General features: G+C 40.4%; 1 protein-coding gene across 2 annotated transcripts; it reads left to right on the forward strand.

The window, feature by feature from the left end:
* The first annotated feature begins 6,498 nt into the window (after positions 1–6,498).
* On the forward strand, positions 6,499–17,172 carry smpd2b (sphingomyelin phosphodiesterase 2b). Of its 2 annotated transcripts, none has more exons than XM_026929606.3 (11): positions 6,499–6,650; positions 7,825–7,916; positions 8,302–8,398; positions 11,676–11,752; positions 12,020–12,113; positions 12,643–12,732; positions 12,815–12,897; positions 13,695–13,827; positions 13,967–14,071; positions 14,593–14,749; positions 14,848–17,172. In XM_026929606.3, exons 2-11 carry the CDS (start codon positions 7,879–7,881, stop codon positions 15,255–15,257), a joined length of 1,284 nt encoding a protein of 427 aa, XP_026785407.1. In that variant the 5' UTR covers positions 6,499–6,650; positions 7,825–7,878; the 3' UTR covers positions 15,258–17,172. The 2 variants fall into 2 exon arrangements, with proteins under 2 accessions (XP_026785407.1, XP_026785397.1); XM_026929596.3 differs by having other exon boundaries at positions 7,828–7,916.
* Positions 17,173–18,563: the final 1,391 nt, after the last annotated feature.

Below are 18,563 nucleotides of genomic sequence, written 5' to 3' on the forward strand. Positions count from 1 at the left end.
TAAAAAGAAGGAATGCACTGGCAAGCTCAGCAACACCAAAAGGCCTGGGAGACCACAGAAAACAACTAAAGTGGATGATTGCAGAATTCTTTTCTTATTGAAGAACAACCCCTTCACAACATCTAGCCAAGTCAGGAATACTCTGGAGGAGGTAGGCCTATCATTGTCAAAGTCTACAATCAAGAGCTACCTTCATGAATGTAAATACAGACGGTTTAATTCAAGATGCAAACCGCTGGTAACACTCAAGAACACAAAGGCCAGCTTAGACTTTGCTAAAAAACCTCTAAAAAAAGCCAAACCAGTTCTGATGCAAGATTAACTTGTACCAGAATGATGGGAAGAGAAAAGTATGGAGAAGGAAAGGAAGGGCTCATGATCCAAAGCATACCACATCATCCGTCAAACATGTGGAGGCAGTGTTATGGCATGGGCATGTTTGGCTGCTAATGGAACTGGGTCACTGGGGTTTATTGATAATGTGACTGTTGATAGAAGTAGCAGGATGAATTCTGAAGTGTACAGAGCTATACTTTCTGCTCAGATTCAGTCAAATGCTGCAAAACTGATAGGACAGCGCTTCACAGTACAGATGGATAACAACCCAAAACATACTGTGAAAGCAGCCCAAGAGCTTGGAAATTAAATGTTCTTAAATGGCCGAGTCAGTCACCTGACCTCAACCCAACTGAGCTGCTTTTCACTTAGTGAAGACAAATCTGAAGGCAGAAAGACCCACAAACAAGCAGCAACTGAAGATGGCTGCAGTAAAGACCTGGCAAATCATCTCAAGGGAGGAAACTCAGCATTTGTTGATGTCCATGGGGTCCAGACTTCAGGTAGTCATTGACTGCAAAGAATTTACCTCCAAGTAATAAAAATAATCCTAATATTTATGATTATATTAGTTTGTCCCATTACTTTTGAGCCTGTGAAAATGGAGGAACTCTGTAAAAAATGGCTATAATTCCTAAACGGTTAATGCAATATTTTTGTTAAACCCCTTGAATTAAAGCTGAAAGTCTACGCTTCAGTCACATCATGACTGCTTTATTTCAAATCCACTGTGGTGGTGTACAGAGGCAAAATTACCAAAACTGTGTCACTGTCCCAATATTTATGGACCTGACTGTAAGTAATAAAATATAGATACAGATAGAATTTTATTTTCACTGTTTCCTTGAGGTCATATCACATGTGGTACTTAATAAAGGCTTACAAAGATGTTTGCAAGCACCCTTGGTATGTTTCTATCACACAAGCGCCGGAATCACCAGAAACTCCACTTTCCAGAAAACACACCGCCACTACGGATTACAATCCCCAACACAACACTCCACCACCATCTTATGAGTTCTAATCGCACACACTTGTTCACAGTTACACTCACACCCTATATAAACAGACTTTGGACACTTCCCCAGTTGTGAAGTAGCTCTCAGTGTATGCTTTCCTGAACTTAAAAGCCTTTTGATTGACTGATATTCCGTTTTTTTATCTCGTCTCGTTTCCTGGTTTTTGCATTCTTATATTTTGCCTTTGAATTGTTGTTGTTTGCTGATTGCCTGACCTTTCTGCTTGAGCTGGATGCTAAGTTAAATCTGCTCACAAATACTATCTCCTCTGCCTTTGTTTCGCACCAAGCCCCAGCTGCGAACCGCAGTTGACTTATCTCCCGTCCCAATAAATATTCAGGAGAAACTTCCCAGTGCAAGTGCTTCTTGTTGCAGTGCTCACTGTATTTCTTGGGCCAAGAGGGTGTCCCCAACCAACAAAAAAATCACACAATTCCTCAGCCTGCTCATGGGCAAAGCCCTCAGTTGGGCTACAGCAGTCTGGTACGAAGGAGGGGAACCATTATCTTCATATGACTGCTTTGTGGAACTCTTGCAAAGAGTTTTCGACCATTCCCTTGAAGGCAAAGTAATTGGAGAACAACTCCTCACTGTAACCCAACCGAAAAGAAATGTAGCTGAATATGCCCTAGAGTTCCACATGCTCTCTGCAGGAAGTGGATGGAATGAGCCTGCACTCAAAGCTGCTGTCTGCCAGGGGTTAAACCAGGAAGTGCTCACAGAGCTGGCCTGCGGAGATGATAAAATGTCCCTTGACTCTCTGATTGCTATCTGCCTGGATCACCTCATCTGCAACCACCAAGTGAATAAGGGCACTGCAAAGCCTACTCCCTAACCTGACCACTCAGAGACCATGCAGTTGGGTCAGACCATACTAAGCACTGCAGAGCATGAGAAACGACAAAAGGAAAATTTGTGTTTCTACTATGGCCACCCCAATCATTTTGTAGCACAGTGCCCCTCTCGGGAGAGAATTCCAGCCAGACCCATCCCCGCTGAGAGAACCTCCACATCCACCCATACCTCCACGGTGAGTCCATATCAGTTTTTCTCTCACCAGTCCTTTACCCTAAAAGTCTCTGTTCTCTCAGTGCTGATTGAATCCTGAGCAGCAGGGAATTTCAAGGACCACAACACCATCAGAAAGCTCAAAATACCACTTCAACACCCGTTAAAAATTCAGGCTATTGATGACTCATAGGAAACGGAACTGTCATCATGTGTACCAAGCCTCTCCTATTCCAAGTCAATGCTCTCCACCCAGAGTCACAGCAAAACACCCCATTATCCTAGGAGTTCCCCGGATGCACCACCATGACCCCCAAACATCATGGCATGACAAGGAAGTCATGAAATGGTCATCGCATTGCAAGGGTCACTGTCTGCATCTTCCTGCCTCATCATAGCCTTGAACACAGTGGAGAGTCCTGAAACACAAGCATCCTCAGACATCCCCACAGAGTATCAAGAGTTCCAAGAGGTATTCAGTAAGGCCAAAGCTTGTGGCCTACCAGCAGACAGACCCTATGACTATGCCATAGAGCTCCTACCAGGCACCACACCACCACACAATCGAATCTATCCCCTTTCCTTAACTGAACAACAAGCCATGGAGGAGTATGTACAAGAGGCACTGCAAGAGGGGTACTTTCATCCCGCCACCTCTCCTGCCTCTGCAGAATTGTTCTTTGATGCAGACTTCGATCATGCATCAATTATCATGAGCTCAACCAGATTACAGTAAAATATTAATATCCCCTTCTGCTTGTCCTGTCTGCATCATCCACATCAGAGAGGGTGATGAGTGGAAAACACCAACTTTAGCACCAACTCTGGTCTCTATGAGTACTGCGTCCTGCCATATGGGCTCTCTTACACTCCCTCGGTCTTCCAGTGCCTCATTAATTATGTCTTAAGGGACACGTTGGGAAGGTTTGTAATTGTCTACACTGATGACATATTCACCCTATCTGGAAACCCATGTTCAGCAAGTGACCAAGAATTGCTGTGAAACTCGCACTGGAAGAGTGGTGTCACTGGTTGGAGGGAGCTGCCCATAACTTCACTATCTTCACAGATAATATGAATCTCAAGTATCTGAAAACAGGCAAGCACCTGAACCCTCGCCAAGCCTGGTCGGCCCTGTTTTTGTCTGTTTCTACTTCGCACTCTCAAAGCGAGCATATCACCTTCTGAAGGTGAAGTATTGGTGGCCTAACAAGGTTACAGACATCCACAAATTCATCTCATCATGCACAGCATGTGCACAAGCCAAGGTACCACGCACTTTCCCAGTGGGTAAGCTCATGCCACTACCCACACCACAGCGACCCTGGCCTCACCTCGCCATAGACTTCATCACAGACATCCCCGAGTCACAGGGTAACACCATAATTATAGTCATTATAGACCAATTCGCGAAATCCCTACATCTTGTCTCTTTGCCTGGCCTACCCACCTCTTTTGAAACTGCTGAACTCACCTTCACAAGTGTTCCGTTACTTTGGCATTCCCGAAGACATTGTGAGTGATTGAGGCATGCAGTTCACCTCCAGAGTCTAGTAAAGCTTCATGGAGAAATTAGGAGTCTCCGTAAGCCTCATGTCTGGTTAAAATCCAAAAGCTAATGTGGAAGTGTAACAGGCTAACCAGGATATCGGTTGTTTCTTGAGGACATGTTGCTCAAAAACCAGGAGGATTGGGCTCAGTTTCTTCCTTGGGCCGAATAAGCCCAGAACTCACTACACCACTCAGCCACGCAACTGATGCCCTTCCAGGGTGTACTTGGTTATCATCAACCCCTGTTTCCCTACAACACTAACCCCACAGACTCACCTGCAGTAGACAAATGGATTAGGCAGAGTGAACAACTATGGGAGAACGCACACAGGCGCTTAGAAGTGGCTTAGAGAAACAAAGAATTTGCCGACTGGCATTGAGGAGAAACTCCACAGTTCCAACCAGGTTTCTGCGTATAGTTAACAACCAAAGACATTAGAAACACTCAAGGATGCAAGAAGCTTAATATATGATACATCAGTGCTTACAAGATCCCCTGCTGCATCAATGATGTCACGTACAATTTGGATCTTCCACGCCATAGTAGACTAGCACTTTCATTCCTGTCACACTGGTCCATTATCATCCAACGTTCCCCTTACCACACCACCGCACCAATGGACATAGAAAGACAACCTGCCTACTTAGTCAAGGACATCTTGAACTCACACCGCAAAGATGGGAAGTTGGAGTACCTCATCGAATATTAGGGCTGTGGTCCAGAGGAACAATCCTGGATTTTGGCACACAATGCTATTGACCCCCTGCTCTGCCAAGAATTCCACGCTAAGCATCCAGACGACCAGGCCCTTGCCCCAGAGGTAGGCATAGGAAGAGTCCAGGATGTCTTACCTAGTTGTGAAGTAATGCTTAGTGTACGCTTACCTGAACTTACCAAGCCTTTTGATTCTGGGACTGATATTCTGGTTTTGATCTCGTCTCATTTCCTGGTTTTTGCATTCTTGGATTTTGCCTTTGAATTGTTGTTTGCTGCTTGCCTGACCATTTGCCTGTTCCTGTTTATGATTTTGCTTCATGTTTTGGATTTGTTTGCCAGTTTTATAATTAATTCTAAACTGCATTTGCATCTGTCTCCAACTCTGTTGCATGCAAGTTGCTCTATGATGTCACTTTTTGTCATTGAATTGTTTCAATATAAAAGTCTCAAAATGGCCTTTTCTTGATGATTGCACCAGATAAAATCAACATCTTCAGACAACAATCATTATTATGAAAGAACTATAAATCTGACTGTTTTGAATGGAGCATTATAGTATATGGAAGACCCGGGTGGTATTTCACGAAGCAAGCTCATAAAATCCAAGCTTATTTGAAATAGCCTCTCTTAAAGGTGCAATAGTTGATTTTTTTTTTCTTGCTTGTACAAGTAACCTGCAAAATATGTAGAACATAATAACAAAATAATGGTTTAAGCCATGACCTCAGGACAAAAGAATTATTTGGCTTATAAAACCTATTTTGAAAAATGACTTCCAATCTGGAATCGTTGTTTTTGTGCCTCCCACTAGTCATTTTATAGACACTCTACTCTAAGGGCCACCACAGTTTCTGGGGGCTTTGTGAATATGGGTGGGGGGTGGGGGGGCTTTGTGAATATGCTAATTCAATCGACACTGTGGGAATCTTCATTCTGTCTCTCCTGAATCTATACAAAATGCATGATAGAGTACACCTAGTGTTAGGTGGTTAGTAAGGGGTGTGATGATATACCAGCATATAAGACTATTTTTAAGCAAGTCAGTCAAGCAAGATCTCATTCCAGAAAAAGACGCACAAGGGGAATTGACCTTGGATTAGTTCAACACGTAGTGGATGAAATAATATCTTGCATAGCCTATCCTGCAAACACTGGTTGAGTAAACACCTGGTGGTTTGGTGGCTAGCAGGGAAATCAGTGAAGTCTTCTGTCTATGTCTCCTCTTGCAATGTCTCCTCTTGCTTTCTCCAATGTACAGCGGATTACATCTCTTACAGGAATGACAATAAACTGTGATGCACGAGGAGTGATGTGTAATAAAAATGATCATTTTGTGCCTGTGATATTAGTAGCTGTGTTAATAAATTTGCATGTGGAACATCAAGGAGAAAGAGAGGTTGTGGAGAAGGAGCTCATCTACACTCTTGAAACTTTAGAACTCCATGGCATGAATGTCCTGTTTTTTTAAAGACATCTATCATCATCAAGCATTTCAAATATCAACCTTTTTCACTATAGCCTCAGAAGCACTCTGCTTGCACAGCTGATGAAGGAATTTTGTTCTGTTTCACTGGAAACTTGTGTACTACTCTGATATTTTTCCACCATTACCATTATTACTGAAGTACACTGCAGTTACTTCCTATATACAGTTGAGGCCAAAAGTTTACATACACCTAGACTAAAATTATTCAATCTAAGTTTTTTCACAACTCCACATATTTCATGTTACCAGACATTTATTGTGGCAAGCCATTTAGAGCATCTACTTTGTTCACATCAGAGTCTCATCAGTGATCAGTGATGTGATGTAAAAATGAGCAGCGTAACCCCGCCCCCCGTGTCGACGTCACCCAGACCCGGAAACGGCAGGGAAAGGAATCGAAGTACTGTTATTCGGCAGTGACAGTTCGCAGTACACAGCCGGAACTGCCTCACTATCTGCAGTGTATCTTACCACATCATTTAGTGTGCACACTTTTTTTTTCAACGGATCTTTTTCAACGAGTCAATTAAAGGTAATCGTAAACTAACTATGTTACCTTTAAGCTGAACTAGCCGAAATTATTCATTAGCAAGCTAGCTTTAGCATTAGTATTCTGGTTAGAAAAGTCATAGCTGGAGGTGCATGAAAGTTTTGTCAGGTCATTTTCTAGATAGTTTTATTGTTTTACTTCACAGCCTGCCTACATATTTACTGACACACTGACTCTTTTTTGTATATATATGTATATATGTATATATGTATACATATTTACTGACACTAACGCATTTACTGATGTTTTGGGATAAATGGACTTATTATGCATTAGTAAAAGTTAATGTTTTCACACAGTTTTACAGAGCGATAACATAGTTTCCTGTTGTAACAAGAAATAGTTACGCGTTTCCGTAAACAAGTCTCCTGAACATGTCACATGTACCTTGAAACTGCTTATTAAGCTGGCTCGTGTATATATTCTTTATTTAGTATTGAGGGGGCGGGGCGAGATGGGGGGGGGGGGTGCAGGGTGGCTTAGTGGATAGTCTGTTGCCTTGCACCTGTGGGGCTGGGGGTTCGAATCCCGCCTCCACCCTGTGTGTGTGTGTGTGTGTGTGTGTGTGTGTGTGTGTGTGTGTGCGTGTGCGTGGTTTGCATGTTCTCCCCATGAAACCCCACCTTGGGGGCCTCCTCCAGGTACTCCAGTTTCCTCCCCCAGTCCAAAGACGTTAGTTGTAGGCTGATTGGCATTTCCAAATTGTCTGTAGTGTGTGAATGGATGTGAGTGTGTGTACGATTGTGCCCTGCGATGATTTGGTGTCCCCTGGCTCCAGGCTCCCCTCGACTCTCTGTAGGATAAGTGGTACAGAGAATGGAGGGATGGATAGATGCTATTACTGATGTTAAAAATACGCACATAGCGTCTAATACCTACAAAAATAAATAATAATAATAAAGCAGAGATTAATGATTTGTTTTAATGTACAACTGGGTGTCCTGTTTCCTGGAAAAAAGGTCATATTTCTGCCATGATATGGCATTGGCAATTTGTAGCTTAAAGTTTGAGAAGCACACTCTTTTACCTCATTGTTCATACTGTTTCTACTGTTTGCATAGCTAATAAAAACATCTGCAAGCTTTCAGGTTCATGGTAATGTGATGTGACTAAGCACCATCTTTTTCTTGCTGACCTTTTCCTTTTTCTGCTGAAGTAGGTCCTACTGCAGAGGGGATCACACTTCTCTCTCAATCCTGTGACAGCCAGCATGCCTGTGAGACTACGTATCTTCTCCCTCAACTGCTGGTGAGCACACTTACAAATATACCTTACATTGCGGCTTTCTGTGGTGAACAGAAAAATCTAAAAGTAACCTCAGCTAAGCTGCTTAAGGACAGAAAAAAATGACTGAAGGGAATTTAATCAGCCCTACCTTTTGTCTTCTAAATCTAACTACTTCTAGGGTAGCCACTGAATAATTTAGATAAAGCCACTATCAAGTTTATCACAGTACTATGCTAGAAAGGAGAGGTATGGACATTTGATACAGCACAATGTACCATAAAATTTTATCTTGTCCAGTTTGGTCTAGTTTAACATTGACTTGTCATGCATATATGGTAAATATGTATCGTCAGCAATGTGGTTTAATGTTATGAGAGTCAATATGTGTGTGTGGTTGTGGTTTTAGGGGAATACGCTACCTTAGTAAGCACTGTGCTCAGCGATATGCCATGATTGGAGATCTGCTAAGCAAGGAGCAGCATGACGTAGTATTACTGCAGGAGGTGAGATAAACACACACACACACACACTTTAGTCACTTAATTAAAAAAAGAAAATGTATATTGGACCCACTCAAATGAGTCCTGAGCATGCAGGCTTCTTGAGAGAAATCAGAAGCAGAAGTGTGCATCAGAACTACCCAGAACATTTTACTCGTAAGTGAACGGGAACAAAGAAACAAAGATTGCAAGACAAAACAAGGTGTTCTTGTTATGTAAACCATTATGAAACATATTGTAATAGTTCTTTTTATGATGCCATTTCCAAGTGACAGAATTCAGTACAGCAAATGACAAACTAGCTAGAGACTGGGATCCTGCAGAACCCGATATTCACCCTATCATTGGAGATCGCGAGATTGAATTCGGATGATGCCACAGCCGTCCATGGCCAGGACTTCAAGAGAGCAAAATTGACCATGCTCACTGGGTCGGAGGGATTGCATTACTCTCTTCCCTGTCAATCACTGCAACACTAACCAATTGTGGGTCTCTGTGAGGTTATGAATATGTAAGAGGGTAGATATCACTTTCCTCAGAATGTGTTCAGCTGCCCTGTGATGTAGCATGAGCAGCAGTCCGAAAAGATGCGGTGGCTGGCTTCATGTGTTTTGGGGGAAGAATGTGCTAACTTTTACTCTTCCTTGTTTGTAGCTGTCCTCTGATAGGATAATGCTAGCTAGGGGCGGGAATTGGCAAAATGACTAAACTGGGAGAAAATTGGGTAAAAAAAAAAAAACAGCATGTGAGACTGGGATAATTAAGAAATGCACATATGTCTAGAGCCAGCACCTCTAAGTCCCGCTCTCACCTCTAAACCCGGCAAACATCTTAAAACATTTATCAGCATTGTAGAGTAGAACAGAGGTCAGGGATGATATTTTCATTGGTTGTAGATACTTGTGTTGTTTAGTATTGTGAAAAAAAGAGTTCGTGATTTACTCGACCATCCAAAATCAGTCTACTTTTTTCACTATTTGGCCATGAAAGTGCTTTTATTCTGCAGTATTTCATTACAGAAAGGTGAATAATCATCCATCATTGAGGCATCTGAATGTTTATGCCTCTTGTCAGTGCTGCTGCTATCAGCACTCACAGTGGGCTTCATTTATAAATTTTTTAGGAAAGCTGTGTGTAAATGTTTGCGTAAGCCAGAACAAACAAAAATTTTCCGCCAGATTTACAAAAGTTTTGGAAAGGCTGATTTTCTTCATGCTCGCGTGCATATGTTGATAACCGATAAAGTACAAATCACGTGCCTGACATCCTTTTCCTCATAAGCTGAGTCATTGGTGTTTGGTGTTGACAGCAACGTGCAGACACACCAGTATGCCCTCCATTTATCTGGTGGCATTTCTTTTGTCATAATTGAATAACTAGTTTTACTTGTCTTAATTTATGTGTTTGTGTTGGCTCGCATTTTTTTTGTATCCTTTAGTTAACGCCAATAATATAAAATGAGATGGTACTCTTAGTGTCTGACCAAGTGAGCTAGCATGAGGATGTGTAATTTGATAGAGACTACAAAGCACTTCTGTAAGTCACTCTGGATAAGGGTGTCTGATAAATGTTGTAATAAAACCATGTACTTTAACCTCTACAGTATAAGCCATAAATAAAAGTGCAATAATCCATGCAAATTATGAGATCTGAAGTTGATCAAGTCAAGGTTTATATTAGTTAGTCTTCAGTAAAAATTTACAGACACTCAGGAGCACAAGTAGGAAATGAATGTTTTTTCTGAAAATATAGGATTTTCTTGAATACCAGATTTCTTGTATAAATGTTCCTTTGAGCAATTTACAAACAAAGCCCATTGTCTGTGAACACAAGTGAACAATGATCTTCATATCAGCACAATTTTTTATGAATGACCCACGACTGTTTTTTAAACTGTAGCCTTTTCCACTAGTGTTGCATGTACTGTATGTCTGAGAAGTAGGTAGTTTGGTAAGTTAGCTTTCTTAAAACACCTTGTCCACATCAACTATGTTTACCTATACCCAAGATTGTCGTTCAAGTCACATGAAATTTCTATTGGTTTAATATTCAAATTGCTTTGACAATCAGACTAGTATGCTGACCAACATGGCCAGGTTTAAAAATTGATTCAGTAAGGGCGTGTTACCAAATTACAAAGATTTAAAATAATAGTGGGGATACTGCAGGGATACTTGGATGAACATTTTTTTTTCTTCCCAGTCTGTATTTGGAACATGTTTCACCGGCACTGATATAACACAAAAAGATGATTAAACTTAAACTTGGCAATCATTCTTAACGAACCTTCCTAGTTGACCTATAACATGACTGACAAGCTGAAGTGCTATGCTAACAATAACACTGTGTTTGAATTGCACATAATGTGCAGATAAATTCCCGAGCTTAGATTTGCCTGCTTGTACAAAGTTCATTCTAAATCAGTAATCGGAATTAATTGATTTGATTTGATTAATTAGGTTGATAACAAACATAGCCAATGTTGAAATGTCAGTACTGCTTTGACCAACATAAAATTAAAGATGTTTCAGTTACTATAATGTGCTCTTGTATTATTGCACCGTCATGTAATAACACCAATAGGCCACTCTGTTTAACACCCTAAATATCCTGGTGTGCACTCACTACAATATAAAGTTAAGAGAAACAGAAATTTGGGACAGCCAAAGCCCAGCTTGGGTGCACAATAGCATAAAGTTTTGTTTTGTTTTGTTTTAATATTTATACCATGCCAACAATAATGCTGCTCTTTACAACAATGTAAAAAAACTTTCAAGGATAGTCTATTTAAGGCCGTGTGTCCTGTCTTTTTCCATGTCTGTATCCTAATAGCTGGAAAGGTGGTGGGTTTTTATTGCTTTATGGTTCCATACTGTAGCTCAGTTATACTCATTAAAGGCTGTGGAACATCACCCATCTGTCTTTACACAACAACAGAGTGTTATTGACACTATGTAATACTAAAAGGACTTTGCTTCTGACATGGTTAGGTTAATAATTATAGGATTATAATGTTATTAATTCCCTGCCTTCCATACTGATTCATTCAGATTTCCAATTTCAGGTATTGAGTTATTAGTATTTCATTCTGAGGCATTTTTTTGGTACATGATAACCCCTCTGCTATGATGCATGTTTGTTGGTTAGAACAGTGCTGATGACATTCATCTGTATTGAAGGAAGTGGTATAGTCATGTTATTCAGGAGAAATAAACTCAGATTAAGCAAAAAAAAGTTTGAGATTGCAGTTTGCTTCTTCTAATCCTGAACTTTGTTATAGGTTTGGAGTGAAAAAGACTTCCACTTCTTGAAAACCAAGCTTGGCAGCACACATCCTCATTCCCATTATTTTAAAAGGTAAGATCTAAACATTGTATTTATGTATTTAAGATTAGTTTACACTTATATGTTGTGTAAGAGGTAATGTTATTTATGAAATAGTCTTATTGGTTTATACCTGTGTGCATAAAATTAGCATGAAAAAGCATGGCCACTCTTAAAGCTCTTCTAAAGCTTCAAAAAAGTTAGAGATTCATTGTGATGAGAAATCAGGAACAAAAAGTTTGGTTTTTTCATTGTTATATTATAACATATACTTAGTTGCTTTGAACCTCTGCTTCTCAGTGGATTTTTTGGGAGTGGACTGGCGGTCTTTTCCAGACATAGAATCCATGATGTCTTTCTGTACAAATACTCCTTAAATGGTTATCCCTACATGGTGAGTACAGTGAGACTGTTTGCTTTCAAAAGTTCTTCCGGTAAGACGAATAACAGTTTGGCAGATCCTTTTGATTAGACTGCTGCTGTTATCTAGACCAAATCATTAATTTGAGCAGTGCATTCTCTATAATTCTCTATAATTCTCTTAATTTTTTGTAACAGCATGTTCCTGACAGTAGTTTCAGCTGCAAGGCAAATCACATGTTTTTTTTTTTTTATTAATGGACTCTTTAAAATATGTTATAGTTTCTATAGTAACAAATCGTTGACAGGCACTTGTATGGCAGACGCTCCACATAATTCAGTAGTAAAAAAACATGTTTTTAACAGAGAAAAACATTAATCGTTGATAATCGTAGTGAAGCTTTCTGTAAGGAGCTGTTTAGTGTGTCAGCACTTTGTAAAAGTCAGCGGTAAGATGGTACTTTTAAGTTTTCCGGGTGGAGGTCTTCAGGGTGGAGGGTCTTGTGTTTCTCCGTAACATGACAAGCTGCATGACTGTCAACGTCTACTCTCTTCTGTGTTAGGCCCATCATGGAGACTGGTTCGGGGGTAAAGCTGTTGGGAAATTACTGCTGAAAATCAGTGGATTGATGGTGCATGTCTACGTCACTCACGTAAGTCCAGAAACAGTGTTTTTGTATTTGTGTAGGTGTGTGTTCAGTCCTGTGTTATATCGCTGTCTCTTTTCCCCAACAGCTGCATGCTGAGTATTCCAGAGAGCAAGATTCCTATCTCCCCCACAGAGTGGTGCAGGCCTGGGAACTCCAAAACTTTATACGGTATTAAACCACTCTTTGTTTTCAGAGCAGGGTGTCAGACTCATTTTAGATAACAGGCCACATTACACTTAGTCCATTGTCAGGAAGACCAGACCAAAAAAGTCAGTTTAATGGACAATTATACATCAAAATCTCCTCTTAAATGTGTATCTGCATAAACTAAACAGACTGCAGTTCATTACCAAACACACATTTCCAAATTATAGTCTTACCATATATGCAGTACACAGTCGCTTATCTAAGTATTCAGCCCCTTAAATTATGTTATGAATCTACATAAAATAGCCCATGATAAAATCAATATAATTTGCAAAATTATTTGCAAATAAGAAAATGGAAAAGTTGTGATTGCATAAGGATTCACCCCTGTTACTGTGAAACCACTAAATTGGCTATTTTGGAAAGAGTCATGGTTCCAGCATCACATTTTCAGCTTGCAGATGAAATGTTTATTCCTCTATTTTACCCCTAGTGAATAAATAAACAAAAAATAAATAAATAAATACATCATTCTGCTCACATACAGCAGCCTTACACTGAGTAGCAGTACCAGGGCTGAATCACAACTGTAACGCCTTTAGCTGTGTGCTCTGTTGTGTTTAATAGAAAGTTTAACCGAGGGCCACATTAACACACATGCATCCATGACTATATATTCGAACACCAGGAAAAAAAACTATTGAATCAAAATGCACATTCTCCTTTTTAAAACAAGCATCGCAAAAGAGGATATGCTTTTCATTTGATATTGATAAGGATCTCATTTTGAAGTGAAGTCTGCATTTCCTCCCACTCAGGCACACATGTGCTGGGGCAGATGTGGTGATACTAGCGGGGGATTTGAACATGCACCCTGAAGACCTCGGCGTGAGATTGCTGCGCAGATACAGTGGACTCCGGGACTGCTTCATTGAGACAGCCAGCTTTGATGTGAGTACATAAACAGTACTCATGTAGTACTCTTGTACATGATGTGATGTATTTGTCATGTCCAGGCAATCTGTCTTACTGTGGCTGTGACTTAGTTGTTAACAGTAATATTGTCTTTACATTTGTGTGGAATTTTCAGGGATGTGAACAGGGATTCACCCATATAACAGACAACCCCTTCACAAATACTCATGAACTTATTCCGTTTGGAGGAGGAATCCGTATTGACTACATCTTATTCAAGGTGAATGTGTTGATTTTACTGTTGGACAGATCACATCATTACACCTACATTCATACACCTACCATACAGGTGTGTTTTGTAGGTATACTTATATTAGTGATTGTAACCCATCTGTTGCTGCACGTGATGTCTACCCTCACCGCTGACACTGAAAGTGAATTCTTAGTGGGTCATGCGCTAGTACAAGTGTTTCAGATAAAACAGGAATTAAGAAGTGAAAGTGCTGCTATATGGCAGGTTTATCTGATAAATTAATTTTATCTGAGTGCAGATAAAATGGAGGTGTACATAATGCACTGACAACTGAGTGTATTGTTGTATGAAAGCAAAATTAATCCATGTAAAGCCAGAAGGAATACTGCTTATGGTATAAACTTCACTTAGTGTAACATGATACATATTTGCATACTTCCACAGTTTGGCTAACTTGTACAGTATTTACATGAGGATTAAAATGTTTAAGATTTTAGTCTTATGACTAACAAAGAAAATCCCAAATAGCAATTGTATTCTATTAACAGGGATCAGGGAGAGTGGATGTGAGCTGTGAATCTCTGTCCACTACCAAGGGCTCTGTTCCTGGGTATGACTTCCCTTACTCAGACCATGAAGCTCTCAGCACTGAGCTGCTGCTTTCCCCTTTGAAAGACGAGAAGGAAGAAAAAGATTACAATGCAGGTAATGAAGCTTAACTTTAGAAAACATTTTTTTTCACTAGATTCTCCTGAGTCATCCTGTCAAATCCTTTGTCTGTTTCCCCTTTTATTGTTTATTAGTTAGTATTTCTGAGCTGATAAACATTGTGACCGAGGCTCGTACGGAGGTGAAGGTGGGCCTGCATTGTGCTGAGCGCATGCGCTACACGGCTGCACGCACTGGGTTTATGGGCCTGGCCTTGTTGCTGCTGGAGATGGCCATAGCTGCTGTGCCTATTTTCTCCCTGGGAGCTGAACAGCCTTTCCCCAAAGCTTCCTTCTACCTACTGGGGGCGCTGTGCTTCGCCATCCTTCTCTCTGCTGCCTTCCTGTACATCTTTTACAGCATGGAGGTGAAGTCTCTACAAGGAGCAGAGGACCAGATGAGGATTGCAGTAGGCAGCCTGCAAGAACATCTGAAGGAGCTACCTGAGGTTATAGGTGAGGACCATTCTCAAAGGGAACCTGACACTGTAGAGTCAGAAGAGTGATCAACCAAGATTCAAGCCTGTGAACACTGCTGAACCACTTAACTAAATTTCTGGGATATTTCCTTGCTTCTAGCAAGTTGACATGTGTTCTTAATTCATAGACTTTAAACAAGGCTCAGCTGAGCCACTCTCACTGAATCTGCCTTGTTTTAGATGGTTCCAAATCTGTCCTATGGACCTGATTCTCTCTATGGCCCTGTTCACACCTGGTATTAACATGCGTCCTGGGTGATCGGACCACAAGTGGACAGCGCTAAGTACAGGTGCGAACTCAAACCACATTCGGAGGTGGTCTGGGACGCATAGGACCACATTACTTTTGTACTGTGAACGTAAATGCGTCCCGAGGCCTCGGGGATAGCAACGAAGGACCAACTAATTGATTATTGCCCTAGCTGGAAATCATGTAATCATTGCGAGCCTTTTCGGAAATGGCGCTGAATGGTAGAGCTCTCCGCTGCAAGGCTAATGGGTAAAGGTGATGATAGCAGCAGAGATGCAAGCAGCTGCTTCTCATAGCTTCTTTCATCATCTCATCTCATTCATTTATTTCATTTATATTAAGTTTCATTAGACTACCAAATGTTTGACAAATGAAAGGTGCATGAAATATTATTCGTGGGACATTTCTGCCTAAAAATAAATGCCGTGGAAGACTGACGTAATAAATGATATATGAAATCACAAGCGATCACTGAAGATGCCAGGTGTGAACGAGTGGGTATACGTTTCGGCTGTCCACGTATGATCGGATCACCCAGGACACGTGTTAATGCCAGATGTGAACGGGGCCTATTTCTCACTAGCTGTCTTACTCACTTTTAGTAGGCTGAAGATTCTCCACAAGAGGGAGCTATTAGCACCACAGGCAAAAAAGCATGTGAGTGGCACTTCTGATTAGTAATACTATGTGTCCTTGTTCTGAGTGATGAGATTGCAGCCCAGCATATAGCTCATAGATGGAAGTCTGTCTCAGGAATTTGACTGGACCAATCATCTTGCTTAGTCACAAATAGAGAACAATCATCAGGAACAAGACTGAAAGAAATTAGTAACCAAAGTGTAAGCAATAACATTGCAGAAGCAAACTTATACCACAGCCCTGCTGAATTCTCGATTCTGATTGGTCAGAAGGTGTTGCTTAATTTTCTGTATCATCACCTCACCTCACTGTTGATTATTTTCTTATAAAAGCACACTCCATCATGTTTTATCCCTTACATACTGTACATTTCCATGTCCCATTAGAAAAATAGGCCAGTTACTCCTCTTATTTAATGGTTTTTCACCTTATTTCTTGTAGTAATTAAGGCATATAAGCTTTTTATGTTGGCATTATGCATTTTTTTTCAGATCTAACAAAACTCTTATTTATCAGGCCCAGTAGAAATTGCTTTTTTGTTTCTAAATAAATAAATAAATAAATAAATAAAGGATTGATCTCAATCCTGCAGGGCAGGTGATTCTAATAACCACTCATTTTTCTTAGATTAGTTTATTGTCCTCCTTATATTAGATGTTTCCTGCTTATCACCTGTATTTGTATTTGTGTTTACACAAATAGTAATAGATAAAAACTATACATTTGTATTTTTTGTCTTTTAATAGCATCTACACTTAACTCTGTACTGTAATCATTAACTCCTATTTTATCACACACATTAATATATTTACTGTATACGTACACATTATGAATGTTGAATGCAGAGACAGGTTTGTAATATTTGACCAAGGACTTAAGTAAACTTAACATAATGTCAGTTTCATGTATCCATGTTTGTATACCTCATACATTTCAGTTGTCTACACTCTGTAAACCCTATATGCATTAAATGTTACTCACTTCACGAGTTCCATGAGTTCAGTTGTTACAACACATGCACTTTTTTTTTTTTTTTAGATTAAATAAATTATTCTTACAACTTCAAAACTGATATTTGTCTTTAAATATGATCAGTGGGTACTTGTATACAGTATATTATAGATGGTCCTCTCCCATCTCCCAGAAACATGCAGGTAGGTGGATTGGCTATGGTGAAATTGCTCCTAAGTATGAATGAGGTTGTGAACGTGTATCTGCATGGTGTCCTGTGATGAACTGGAATCCCATCCTAGGAGTCTTCCTCGGAAAGGCTCTGGTTTCACTATGGCATGACCAGTATAAAGCAGTTACTGAAAGTGATTGAATCCCTAATTGCAATGAAATACTCACACCACAAGGGTGCAGTCCTACTATTCAGATTGTTTTTGGTTCAAATGTATTTGAAAACTTGATTTTAGGACTGATAAACCCATTCATTTACCTCATATATGGGAGACATGTATAATGTCATGGTTGGCAGGAGTACCACTGTAATGGTAGTTGTGAAACTGGCTACTCAGGGCCCCATACTGAATTGAAAATAACGTCAAACATGTGCTCTGGACTTCACAATCATCAGATCTCAACCTAAATGAACACATCTGAGAGATTTTGGACAGGTTTGTCTGACAGCACTTTCCATCACTATCATCAAAATACCACAAGGAACATCTTTCTTCATCTTGGATGATGTTCATCTCTCCAGTTCAGGTCTAGACACTTGGAGAAGCTGGTGCATTTAAGCTGTTCTGGTGGCTTGGAGTGTCTCAAACTTTACTAAGACTTATGTTGTTGTTTTTATTTAATTGTCACCCAGCTGTATGTACACATAAGCCTTTACAAGGCCTAACTGTGTTTAAATTAATAGTAATATCTTCTTTCCCACGCTTTTTTTTCGGAATTTTTTTCGGAATTTTTTTGACACATTTCCTTCTGCTGAATTTGTCACGGACATGTTGTAACATGGAGGCTGCTTGGTTGATGCACCATTAGCTCAGAGGACCACGCCCGTGCGCGCGTCCTGAACCGCACCCCGGTGTGGAGTGTATGAACACAGCCCGCCGTCGTGCTATTGTTGTGGCACACTATTGAGTGCTGCACAGTGCGGTTTTGGACAAGGCCCTGGTCCTACCCATGGGTGCGGCGGAACCTTCTGGATGTTTATCTCTGGGATTTCCTGCTTTTTGACACTTCAGCCAAGCCCAGGCCTGTCTGTGTAGAAAAGTACTGTCCTGGCATCAGGGCAAAATAAGATTTTCTGACGCCTTTCACCAGTCATAATGTTAGTCTATCATTTGTAACAGATACTACATATAAGTGACACTTCATCAGGGAAAAAAAAAATCGCTAAATTGCACCTAACCCGTAAAAATAAGCGAATAAACGTTACTTCACATATCTCGCCCGTGATTATCACGTTGTATTGTGCTCTGATTAGCTGCTAA

The sequence above is a fragment of the Pangasianodon hypophthalmus genome, chromosome 2 (assembly GCF_027358585.1).
Source record: "Pangasianodon hypophthalmus isolate fPanHyp1 chromosome 2, fPanHyp1.pri, whole genome shotgun sequence".
In the NCBI taxonomy this organism is placed as follows: domain Eukaryota; kingdom Metazoa; phylum Chordata; class Actinopteri; order Siluriformes; family Pangasiidae; genus Pangasianodon; species Pangasianodon hypophthalmus.